Source organism: Panicum virgatum, chromosome 5K (assembly GCF_016808335.1).
Source record: "Panicum virgatum strain AP13 chromosome 5K, P.virgatum_v5, whole genome shotgun sequence".
NCBI lineage: Eukaryota > Viridiplantae > Streptophyta > Magnoliopsida > Poales > Poaceae > Panicum > Panicum virgatum.
Window position 1 is genome coordinate 56,805,090 of NC_053140.1, and position 12,379 is coordinate 56,817,468.

Genomic DNA, 12,379 nt, shown 5'->3' on the forward strand with positions numbered 1-12,379 from the left:
ACCTTGGCCGTGTTTGGATGAGACCTTGGAAAATTTTTCAAACAAAGACGAATATATGTATGGAATATTAAACGAAGTTTATTTGCGAAATTTTTTCACGGATGAGGGTAACTTTTTGAGACGAATCTAATGAGCCAAGTTCCGTTATGATTGGCTACAGTGATACTACAGTAATCGTACCTAATCATCCCCTAAATATATGATCAAATGGCTTATTAGCTACAGTACTACTACAGTATCATAGTTGTAGAGGTGATTTCATAATTAAATTTTATTTAATACTCTAATTAATAGTCAAAGCACCGAAAAATTTTCATGAAATTTTTTTCAAAAGCCATCCAAACACGGCCCTTAACCAGCAGTGGCCGCTGCTGCGGTCTTTCCAGGCGTGGATTTCGTCGCCAGGGGCGTGGATTTGAATTGAATGCCCCAACACAGGTGGCCGCGCCCGGAGCGCCGATGCCGATCCGGACCAGACCGGATTCGCCCGTCCAACTGAAGCCCGGACTGGCGCCACACTTTCTCCTCTTTTTCTTCACTCGGGTCGTGTTTGGATGAGAGCGTGAAATTTTTTCACAAAAAGATGAATACATACATGGTGTACTAAATAAAGTTTATTTGTGAAATATTTTTACGGATGAGTATAACTTTTCGATACGAATCTAATAAGCCAAGCTCCGTTATAATTGGCTACAGTGATGCTACATTAACTGTACTTAATTATCCCCCGATCATATGGTTAAAGATCTCGTTAGTTACAGTAACTACTATAATACCATAGTTATGGAGATAGTTTCGTAATTAGACTTTATTTAATAGTCTTAATTAGTGGTCAAACCAAAAAAAATTCGTGCCATCCAAACACGACCTCGATCAGAAGGCGGTGGAGAAAGAAAGAAACCGTTTTTTTTTTAAAAAGAAAAGAAACCGAGCGGCATTGGGCGCTGGCGAGGCCATGCCAAGGCGGCTCCGACACCGAGCCGAGCCGAGACGATGCTGCCCTCACCGTATTCATGGCGTTCCTCCTCATTGATTACGTCCACAGATATTGCAGGAGGGGGACGCGAGGCCCACCTGGAATTGGCGTTCGCGTACCCCCCCCCCCCCCCCCCCCCCCCCCCCCCCGGTTCGCTCTCTCTCCGCTCTGGCATTTTTTTGTCTCGCGGCCATGATGGCGATGCCATCCTGCCAGGGATGGATGCGATCATGGAACGTCGGTGGAGGTGCTTAAGCTTAACAACGGGAGCTCCGGCTTGCAATTGCAATGGAGATGTGATGACGCTGGTAGGTGAATCAAGCATGTGCCGGTGACCGTATAAATTCAGGCATATTAAACTTTAAATAATTACACTTTCATTCCACTGTGTCTGTTCTTAGTCACTCCGTTCGGCTGTGGCTGGTGCTGATTTGTTGTGAAAGAAAAATATTGCTGGTTAGTTGGTGGCTGATGCTGATATGCGAGAGAAAAATACTGCTGACTGGTTGGCTGATAAGTCAGCCAAATAGTGAGTGATATTTTTATTGAAGCATGAGTGCTGAGTAAAAAAATATTTTCTTCTCGTAAGAAAATAATTATGGAACACCCGCAAAAAAAAGTTATGGAACGAGGTAATAAGTAAATAGAATGAAACGAAAATGCGATAGTCTGAATAACTGTCCTCTCTTAGCTGGCATGTAAATGGACTAATATCATAAAACAAAAGCTGAGTAAAGATTTTTTAAAAGAAATAAGATCCCCCGGAATGCATTCGTTGAACTGTGACTAGAGTGTCTAGACCGTGTGGAAGTGAACAACAAAAGGTCATGCGGGAAATGGTACTGGTGCCATGTTTGGATGTCTTGGACGCAGTACGGAAGATTCCTAACAAGCGATCACCACTAAGCAAAGGCATTCAAAGCTACTGCTAGTTGTATTAAGCTTGGTGACGGGTGGTTGCACTTTGCATGTTTTCTCCAGCGTGGCTTCACACCGAAATCCCTGAAACGCGTCAACTTGATCCAACGCAGCAGTCAATCCGTCAAAGTCGGTCAGATGATGAGATGAAGCTACTTGTCGTAATTTAAGTTGGACTACCATTTAAGTTACGTGCGTTGCATGTTCTTCCTGACCTCTGGCCACATGAACGGGAGATGATGTAATCATCATGTAAACGATTACGGCCTGTCTTTTTTTTTTAGGGAAACGCTTACGGCCTGTTAGCAAGCCCAGTTTTTTCACGTCGCAGCGCTCATGTATTCTCACATTTCTGGTCTTTTCTCTGCTAGGTTAAACACGCTGAGAGCGAGTTTGAGGCTGACAGATTGACCTCATTTGCTGATGCTTACGACTTGAAAATAGCACCTGAAAATTGTGTGTATATATACTTAGAGAAAGGAATGAACTCTTATTACGAGTTTACTGCTAGTATATTGGAGTTTACTAACTTTTACCATTCTTGGCATGTGACCGTTCGTTCATGGATTCAGTACTTAAAAAACACACACCGTGTCCTTATCTAGTACTAATTAATATTCGCCTGTTTGTTAAACCCGTAATTGAACACGAGCCCGAGCCGCCTCAGCTTCCCCCGCTGCTTCCTCTCGATTTTACAATTTTACCCACCACCGGTCCGTAAAGCCTCCTCGCCTAACCATCCTCACCGACTCCGCTAATCACCCGGAGGACCCCCCGGGATGAAAGATTTGGCCGCGGCCGTACACTCCGTGGGCCCCAGGGAAAGATTACTCCCAATTTTTTCCATCTGCCTCGCTTGCATAACCCCCGCTCGCCCCCTTCGCTTTGCGGGGCAGTGTAGTTTTTCGTGTAGCTTATATATAAATCCACCCCTCCACCCTCCCAAGCCCACCCAGAGCTCTGTAGAAGAAGCGGCGAGGGGGCGAACCGGAGCCACTCAGCCGCCACCGACTGCGTGAATCCCCTCCCCACGCCGCTCCTGCTCGCCGCCGCCCGCTGCTCTCGCCATTTCAGCTGCAGCGCTCGCCGCCGCCGCAGGGCCGCAGCGCCTCTCCTCCTCCGCCCGCCTGCCGGCTGCCTTCCGGGTAAGCAAGCGCTGCCTGACCGCGCCGCCGCCGGATGCTGCCCCGCTTTTCGTGCGCTGTTTCGATCCGGTTCTGGCGCCTTCTCGCCGGGCGCCGCTTGATCTGGTCGCGGCGGTTTGGGTGCTTTTCCGCGGGGGGGTTGTTTGGCACCACCATTTGCTCGATTTGGGTTTGTTCCGCGGCGGATTTGCCCCTTTTTACCTCGCTTGTAGTTTTTGCTTGATTTGCTGCCCTCCTTTTCCGGTGGCTCGTAGATTCGGGCTCGCAGCTTTACCTCGCTCGCGTTGTTGTTACTTGTTTCTACCCGGCCCTTCTGTTTGGCCGTTCCCTTTCCCGCTCTTCATCTCGGGAAGGTTTCCACTTCTATTGTGTGTGCGGTGTGCCCCTGTGTGGCATTCGGGCATCTTCTTGTTTTTTTTTCCTTGCTTCAGCGAACTGCCAGCGCTCACGTATCCTGCCGCGTCCTGTGTCTCCATTGCAGATGAGAAGCGGCGCAACCGGGGCGGCGGAAGCGTGGTCGGCGTGAGGCTTCGTCGGAGTCCGTGAACGCGCCGACAAGGATCCTGGAGATCAAGCGCATGGGTTCCTTGGAGGCCCGGTACCGGCCGGCCGGGGCAGCGTAAGATCTCCCCCCTTCCTCCCGATCTAAAGCAAGCAAACCTTTCCTCCCATCCCTCCCTCCCTCACGCCACCCCTCCTGCTGGTCACGCTTTTGAGCTGGTTCTGCTTGGGGTGGATGGCATGCTAATCCAGGTTCAGGCTCAGATGCCCGCTTTGCCTGAGCCATGTGCGCTCATGTGCTGCATGCTGGATTGCTGGATTTACTTGCATCTAACCTGCTACTGATGCCGATGTCTCTGGTGGAGACTATCCTCCTCCATCCTTATCGTGTAATCTCGCAGTAGTGCTGCGGTACCACTGCCGTGTACCCTGTACAAGATGCCGTTCGTTTCCTGCTGGCCGCCGTTCCCGTTCACCATGCTCTGCCCCCCTACTGGCCTCCTCCTCCATAACTTCCTCTGATTTTGTAGGTGGTGCAGGTAGTGGTTGTTGTGCCTTTATGACATCCTCCGCCCGTCCATCCGTTCTTCCTCCCATTTTGCAAAGAAACTTGCTCTTTTCCCCATCCAGCTGTGACCTACTGATGTAGTGATGCCGTTATATGCGCTCCTGTCGTTGATGGTTCGCTGTCGTCTGTCGATGCGTTTCAAACGTGTAAATCTGCCCGTCCTCACTCATCGGTTCTCCCGGTTTCTCCTGGCCGAAAGTTACTCACTTTTGTGATTACATATTTAGATGCTACTAACGAGCAACAACGTTTCGGTTTGAGCGGAACATTTATTTTTTGCTGCATGAAGTGCGCAGCCAGGCGTCGGTGGCCATCCAAGTGCTCTTGCTGCCGTTTTTGACCCCAAAGACAGCTCGTTGCGGCAGCAAGGCCATTAAACCCCTGCACTGCACGTAATAGTTTCATGTGCAGGGGCTGCTACGGGGGCAATACGGCTGCCACGTTGAGCAGGTCAGCTACTGCTGCTGCTTCGAGCGGCCTCTGGCTCAGGACCGTTGAATTGCCATGCTTGGCGTGTGGGAAATGCTGGGTTTTGCTGTGTGAAGTGATTTCGGCTATCTTGGTCGGGTCCATATTTCTGGGCCTAATTTTCGTCAGGGCGTCTATGGTAGTACCGCAAAAGGAACAGCTTCTCTGCATCTGGGATTAATCATATGTGCAGCTTTTTAGTTGCGTGTTTTATGGTATTCAAACTGCTGGTGGCCCGGCGCTAAGCGTGCTCTTGCGATTTGATTTGCGACGAAGAACATGGGGGTTAGGTACCTGGCGTCTTCGTGCTTAATGATGCTCTGCTTTCCCAAAAGATGTGACTAATAAAGTTCAGCTGTGGGGAATAACAGAGGCCACTAATTTTCTTTTGGCTCCTTTTTAATTCTCAGTGCTGGGAGTGGATTTTTCCTTTAGCCTTTTTTCTTCCATAGCCAAACTACTTTAGTTTGATTGAGCACTTTCCCTTTATACATATGTGATACTGCAAGTTTTTCCACTAAAAAAGATGTGCTTTCAGTGCTTTAGTTTTTGTATTACAAGGCAGTTCTGTCCACAGATGCCCCCACGTGTCAGTGGATCCACCTCTTCCCAAGTAAAAAAATATAAGACCAGTGTAAACTTCTAGGAAACTTAAAACACCAGCACCAGTAATATTTTATTACTACCTTTCTAGTAGAACTACTCCCTCCTTCCCTGTTTATAAGGCATACACGTATATCAAGATTCAAACCTTGTCATCTTTGACCAATAATTTGACTATTAAATTTTTATTTTTATAATGCAAATTTCATATGATTGGATTCATAATCAAATATATTTTACAATGATTATAAGTTTATAATCAAAAGTGATATAATATATGATAAATAAATGGTCAAAGTGTTGTTTAGAAGACCGTGTCATGTTCCACCATGCCTTATAAACGGGGAAGGAGGGAGTAAGATATAGTAAAAAATTTGGACCAGGTAATGTTATCCTGATAATATAGTTAGTTTGGCATGGACCTGCTGAAGAGTCTATTGCTTTTGTAATTTGTGTAAAAACAATGATCTCATAAGCTGGAAATTGCATTATTCCTTCAGCAATTTACTACCGGTAATTTTTCACAGGTGCAATTCTCCATTCTATCACCACAAATGGTCTAATCCTACATTGACCATCCAATTTTTGATGACTGCCTTGTGCCCACAAATAGACGGAATACAAATCATTTTTTTATGACTATGATTACTAATTGCTGTGCAAATAGTTGCATGGAAGAGTTTGCTTTCCTTGATACTGTTTTGTTTATACTTCTTGCAGTGAGGACACGGCTAAGAGAAGGACTCAGAAAAGCAAAAGTTTCAAAGAGGTTGAAAAATTTGATGTTTTTGTTCTGGAGAAAAGCTCGGGATGCAAATTCAGATCCTTGCAACTTTTGCTCTTTGCTATCATGTCTGCGGCATTTCTAACACTCCTATACACGCCGTCTGTGTATGAACATCAGCTACAGTCAAGCTCTAGGTAAGTACACATGCACACAATTATACAATTATCCAGTAATGTGCCCCCCCTCCCCCCCCCCCCCCCCCCCAAAAAGAAAACACCGTGTCTTTCCTATGGTTGAGGTTAGTAGTTGTTTGTATAACAACACTAAGTACATTGCCATGGTGCTTACACTGGTGTGATGGTTTGCAGACTTGTCAATGGGTGGATATGGGATAAGAGAAGTTCTGATCCTCGATATGTCTCTACTGCCAACATTCAATGGGAAGATGTATATAAAAGTATTCAAAATCTGAATGGTGGTGAACAAAAGCTCAAAGTTGCACTCCTGAATTTTAACAGAACTGAGTTTGGCACTTGGACAGATATGCTCCCAGAAAGTGATTTTTCAGTCGTAAGACTAGAGCATGCCAATGAAACCATTACCTGGCAGACTCTCTATCCTGAATGGATAGATGAGGAGGAAGAAACAGAGATACCATCTTGCCCTTCGCTTCCAGATCCAAATTTTCCAAGATCGACACACTTTGATGTTGTTGCTGTTAAGCTTCCCTGTACTCGTGTGGCGGGTTGGTCAAGAGATGTTGCACGGCTGCATTTGCAGTTATCAGCAGCAAAAATAGCAGCGACCACGGCAAGAGGCAATGGTGGAGTCCATGTGCTCTTTGTGACTGATTGCTTCCCGGTTCCAAATCTCTTCTCTTGCAAGAACCTGGTGAAACGTGAAGGCAATGCTTGGCTGTACAAACCTGATGTGAAGGCTCTACAGGAGAAACTCAGGCTACCTGTTGGTTCCTGTGAGCTTGCTGTTCCACTGAACGCAAAAGGTAAATTGATTAATGTCTCAATTTGGTAATAGCCACATATCCAGAAAACCCATTAACTCTATAAGCTATGATTGCATGCATTAGCATGTGCGCACTTATACAGTGATAAACAATGCTGAAATCGTCACAGCTCAGTATTAGAATAACTGTATCATTTCCTGTAACAAGTTGGTCAGACATTATCTTGCTTTATGTAGGCATGCATAGTAAACTTGTCAGGAAAAGTCAAAATATATCTATTTTCCTTCTAAGTTTTTTTCCCTGGAATGATGGAAATTTCCTTTCCATTGCAGCACGACTTTACACAGTGGACAGACGCAGAGAAGCATATGGTACAATACTGCATTCAGCAAGTGAATATGTTTGTGGTGCAATCACAGCAGCTCAAAGCATTCGCCAAGCAGGATCTACAAGAGACCTTGTTATTCTTGTTGATGAGACCATAAGTGATCACCACCGCAAGGGGCTGGAATCTGCGGGGTGGAAGGTCAGAATAATAGAGAGGATCCGGAACCCTAAGGCTGAACGAGATGCCTACAATGAATGGAACTACAGCAAATTCCGGCTATGGCAGCTTACAGATTATGACAAGGTTATATTCATTGATGCTGATCTCCTTATCCTGAGGAATATAGATTTCTTGTTTGCAATGCCGGAAATCACTGCAACTGGCAACAATGCAACACTCTTCAACTCTGGAGTGATGGTCATTGAGCCCTCGAACTGCACGTTCCAGTTACTGATGGAGCACATCAATGAGATAACATCGTACAATGGTGGCGACCAGGGCTATCTGAATGAGATATTCACATGGTGGCATCGCATTCCAAAACACATGAACTTCTTGAAGCATTTCTGGGAGGGCGATGAAGAGGCAGTGAAGGCGAAGAAGACTAGGTTGTTTGGGGCTAACCCGCCAATCCTCTATGTCCTTCACTACTTGGGCCGGAAGCCATGGCTGTGCTTCCGGGACTACGACTGCAACTGGAATGTAGAAATTCTGCGGGAGTTTGCGAGTGATGTTGCACATGCTCGCTGGTGGAAGGTGCACAACAAGATGCCGAAGAAGCTTCAGAGCTATTGCCTTCTGAGGTCAAGGCTGAAGGCCGGGTTGGAGTGGGAGCGGCGGCAGGCTGAGAAAGCAAACTTCACTGACGGGCACTGGAAAAGGAACATAACTGATCCAAGGCTGAAAACCTGCTTTGAGAAGTTCTGCTTCTGGGAGAGCATGCTGTGGCATTGGGGTGAGAACAAGACCAACTCGACAAAGAACAACCCGGCGCCTGCTCCGCCTACTGCGAGCCTGTCGAGCTCATGAGATCTGTAGATAGCTTTGTTGAGAGAGTAGTATACCCAGATACAAAACTTCTGAAGCTCCATACATACATAGCAACAACTTTGTGAAGGTAGCTATGTAGGCCTCTTCGGCTCTTCCCGAATGACTCTATACCTCTGTTGGCCAATCACTCCAGCGCCCTCCCGCTGCTTTTTGATGGCTGGCAAATTTTTTTGGTTTCTTCTGCTAATAATTCGTCAGTATAGGCTGTTTTCCTTTCTGGCTTAGAGTCCTGTCCGGGGTCTTGTTGCTTCATGTTCCATCGGCTATTGCTGTGCTGCAGTACGCCTGGTTTGTTGATGTATGGTGGTTGAACAGTTTCAGTGATCAATCTGGAGTGATGCAACATCAGATTGCTGACCAGCAAACACTGCATGATTTTGCCATGAATATGATGGATGTCACTTTTTATGCCGCTGTGGAAGTTGGATTAGCTGAACTGCTAGCTGATGGGGGACCAAAAATGATACTGTGTTATGTTGGAGTGCTGTTTGACGACCACTGCCTTTGAGCTCCTTGCACGCTTGCTGCACTTCTGTGTGTCCTTTGGCCTGTGCCACCAAACCATGCCAGCATTCAAATGCCGTGCTTCCCTACTGGCAACTGATGCGGAGAAAGCACCATCATTTGCATCTACTGAGGCCTGTTTGGATCCCAATTTTTTCCAGAAGTCTTTATCACATTAAAAGGAATTTTACTATTTTATAGTATTAAATAAAATTTGTTTATAAATATTTTTTTGACAGCTGAGTGTTTTTTCGCGAGGCGAATCTAATGAGCCTAATTAATTCATAATTTGCTACAGTGATACTATAGTAATCATTCGTTAATTATGAATTAAGATATCTCATTAGATTCGTCTCGCAGTTTAGCCTCAGGTTCTGCAGTTAGTTTTATAATTAATATTTATTTAATATTTTTAAATACTAAAAAGTCCTTGGGACTTTTTTTAATTCCCTATTCCAAAAACACCCCCTGATACGCGCTGTTGTGTGCGTTGCTGGCTTGCTGCTCTGTCAAAAGAACACGAGACGAGATGCATCATCATTGGCCGGATCCCATGATCTCAGTCATGTTCAGTTCCTTGGCGACGCGGTCTTTTGCAGCTCAGCTCGCTTTTCCAACAGCAGCTCACATAAAAAGCACGGGGACTAGGCTGTACGAGGCTCTCCCGGCGGTGGCAGTCGCTCGTTCTCCCTTCCGAGACACTGTACATGCTCCCCTCCGTGATTGAGTGAGCATCCCGTCTCAAACAAATCCCTTGTCGCTCACGATTGGGGTGGTTGATTGGATGTTTGCGCTGCAAGTGACCCGGGGGGGGGGGGGGGGGGGTCACTGGGATTAGGTCTCTTCCTCGCGGGCGCCCACTAGGAGAAATCCCAGGGATGCGTCCAGATCTGACGCCCGGTTTCACTAGCCGCGCCAGTACACGGGAAAGGCCCTTGTTGCTGCCTCCTCCAACCACTACTCTCCTGTTCGTCTCGTCCCACGCGCGTCGGCGTCGCGTTGCGAGCTGAGAGCTCGCTATTCTATGCCGCCCTGCCGGTGGCGCGCCACGGTACAGAGCGCCGCGTCGTTGTCCGTACCGCGGCTACTACAAGTATTGTCTTGGGAGGGGACGGGTTCGAGGTAGTACACGCGGCGGCAGGGGCGGTGGGAGCCCCGGCGTCTCTCCGCCTCGGTGCGGGCACGTACGGGCTAGGGGGACGCGGCAATCGAACGCCACCTCCCTGGCGCTGGTCAGTCAGATGCATGCACGGCAGCATGGGCATGGCATGGACACCACCACTCCAGTACTCCACACTCGACTCGGTGCCCTAGCCCGGTAGCCCCTAGGGGGGGCGCCAGGCCGGAGACCACCGCGCTAGGGCCGGCGCGGTGACACGCGCCGCGCCGCGTCGGGCACCTGTCGCGCGGCCGCGTTGGACGAGGAGCGGAGGGGCAGGGTGATGCCAGCCTTTGGGCTTTTGACCGGGCAAAGCGGGGGAGAAACAACACAAAGGAGGGAACTGGTCGTGGGGCACTGCCCGTACGAGCACGACGGGCGCAGCTGGATGGGCACAGTTCGCGCTCGTCACCTGTGCTGGCCCTGCGTTGGCAACGCGGACATCCACGTGGTGGAGACGTCGTGCTCCAGCACGGGACAGGGAGGAATCCCGCGGTTGGTTGGCCTCTCGCCGTCACGCGGCAGCGGTGGCGCGCCGCGTTGCCGGTGCGGCAACAACGACCGGTCTCCGGTCCGGCTGGCTGAGTCAGAGGGCATGCGTCAACGTCAGGGTTTACGGTCAATGCCCAGTGAAGAAGACTTTTCTGTTTTACTAGATCTATGCCCGTGCGTTGCTACGGGTATTAAAATATTCTCAACGTGATAAAAAAGAGCATGAAAAACATGATATATAACAAGTATTCGGAAAACCATATTCATAGTTCATTTGGAGCAATAACAATTCTGCTATTCCCCAATATAATTGCATCTTCAAGCTCGCCCCGTGGGAGCGTTCCACCCCGTGCTCTCCTAACGACTACCCCGTGGCCGGCGCCCCGCCGCCGGGCGGATCTCCGCCGCCCGACCTTCCCTCTATGTTTGCAGATCCATGTCCACCTCCACGCCACCTCCCCATACATCCTAGTCTCTCCTCCTCCCACTTCATAGAATGGGAGATCCAGAGGTGGGCTCCTTCGCCCCTACCAGGCCACCGGCCACCACGGCGCCTGCGTCGGCGGCCAGCCCCGTCTCCGTCTCCCTCCTTGGAGTCGGAGAGACTCCTCCTCCATCCCCCCGGCAAGAACCAGCGCTCCCCAGCCCTCCCGCCGGCTCCCCGGCCGTCACTCCGGCACCGGCGACCTCCTCTCCCTCTCTCTCCTCCCTCTCCCCCTCGGCGAGCCCCTTCTACCCCAGTGGCCTCACCTCTGGCCGCACGAAGTCGAGGCGCTGGGCCGAGTTGAGTGACGCGGACTGCTCCGACGCGGACGTCTCGTTGGAGCCGCGTCCGGCGAGCTTCCGCGACATCATTAGACGGAGCCCCCCGGCCCCCATCGCCAACCCTGGTTCACCCTACCGCGGCGCCTCTCGCAACCCTCACAGAGCCTTTGCGGGGCAGGACGGGGCCAGATCTACTGCCGCCGACTGTCGCCGACCAGAGGTCCAGGGGCGTCAAGGCAAGCGGTGTCGGCCCCAGACCCGACTGGTCATCGGCCCCCCTTATCGTGGGCGGGATGACCGGCGCCATGTCCGCCTCGGCGCTCGCCCCCGTCGAACGTCGTCTCATCTCCGTCCGGGGCCGCGCATCACGCCGCCAGATGAGAAGGGATGACGCCTCCCCGTCCACGAGAGGGTGGGCCCGCGCATCTACTCCCGGGCTGCGCCGCCCGACGCTGATGGGTGGCAGAAGGTGCTGGCCTCCAACCGGCGTGCGGTCCGGGTAGGTCCGCCGACCATACCTGCCCGACAACCACACCTGCCGCCCCTTCAGGACTCCAACCGGCGGCGATTCTTGGCTGATATGGAAGGCCGATGCTTCAGTTGCCTTTCCTACTTGCACAAGGTGGCCACCTGCTGGTTGCCGACAAGATGCCTACGGTGCCGCGGCTTCTGGCACCATGCCAAGAGTTGCAAGCGCCCTCCGCCGGCCTCACCGGATTTGGTGGTGGACGGACGCTTCTCTCAGCAAGTGGCTGCTCCTCGACGCCAGAAGACTTCGTTCGCGCAACATAGGCGGACGACGAGTTCACCTGCCGAAGGGGCAGGACTACTGCACGGCCCGTCGCCGGCTGTCGCTGCACATGACGGAGGCGAGCGACGGCGACGTCGTTCGAGACACCGGAGGCGGGCGAGGGACAACATCTCGGATGCTCCGACTGGCTCCTCCGGTGATGCTGCAGCTGCTCGGGCCCTGCTCGGGCCGCTCACGGTGAACTGGTCTTGGGGCCACGGCTGCTCGTGCCCGACCCACTGGTACTCACCCTGTGGCCTCGTGACACACCTACCGGTCGCAACACCACGGATGACCCGATGTTGGAGGATTTCGCTGCTTCATCTCTGAGCCTGGGTGCTGCTCCGGCAATCGCTTGGCTCGAGGATGTGCGACCGGCGGAGATGTCCTACACCTGCAGCCTTCCTGGAAGGCAGCAGGT

General features: G+C 50.6%; 1 protein-coding gene across 2 annotated transcripts; it reads left to right on the forward strand.

The window, feature by feature from the left end:
• The first annotated feature begins 2,786 nt into the window (after window positions 1-2,786).
• Window positions 2,787-8,656, forward strand: LOC120708865 (UDP-glucuronate:xylan alpha-glucuronosyltransferase 1-like). Of its 2 annotated transcripts, XM_039994286.1 has the most exons (5): window positions 2,787-3,039; window positions 3,521-3,658; window positions 5,900-6,100; window positions 6,275-6,909; window positions 7,203-8,656. In XM_039994286.1, exons 2-5 carry the CDS (start codon window positions 3,618-3,620, stop codon window positions 8,225-8,227), a joined length of 1,902 nt encoding a protein of 633 aa, XP_039850220.1. In that variant the 5' UTR covers window positions 2,787-3,039; window positions 3,521-3,617; the 3' UTR covers window positions 8,228-8,656. The 2 variants fall into 2 exon arrangements, with proteins under 2 accessions (XP_039850220.1, XP_039850219.1); XM_039994285.1 differs by lacking the exons at window positions 2,787-3,039; window positions 3,521-3,658 and adding an exon at window positions 3,701-4,558.
• Window positions 8,657-12,379: the final 3,723 nt, after the last annotated feature.

Coding starts and splice junctions, on each gene's coding strand:
- LOC120708865 (XM_039994285.1), top strand. CDS start 4,512: ATGTGCAGGGGCTGCTACGGGGGCAATACGGCTGCCACGTTGAGCAG. Junction 6,101..6,274: donor CAGCTACAGTCAAGCTCTAG/GTAAGTACACAT, acceptor GATGGTTTGCAG/ACTTGTCAATGGGTGGATAT. Junction 6,910..7,202: donor TGTTCCACTGAACGCAAAAG/GTAAATTGATTA, acceptor TTTCCATTGCAG/CACGACTTTACACAGTGGAC.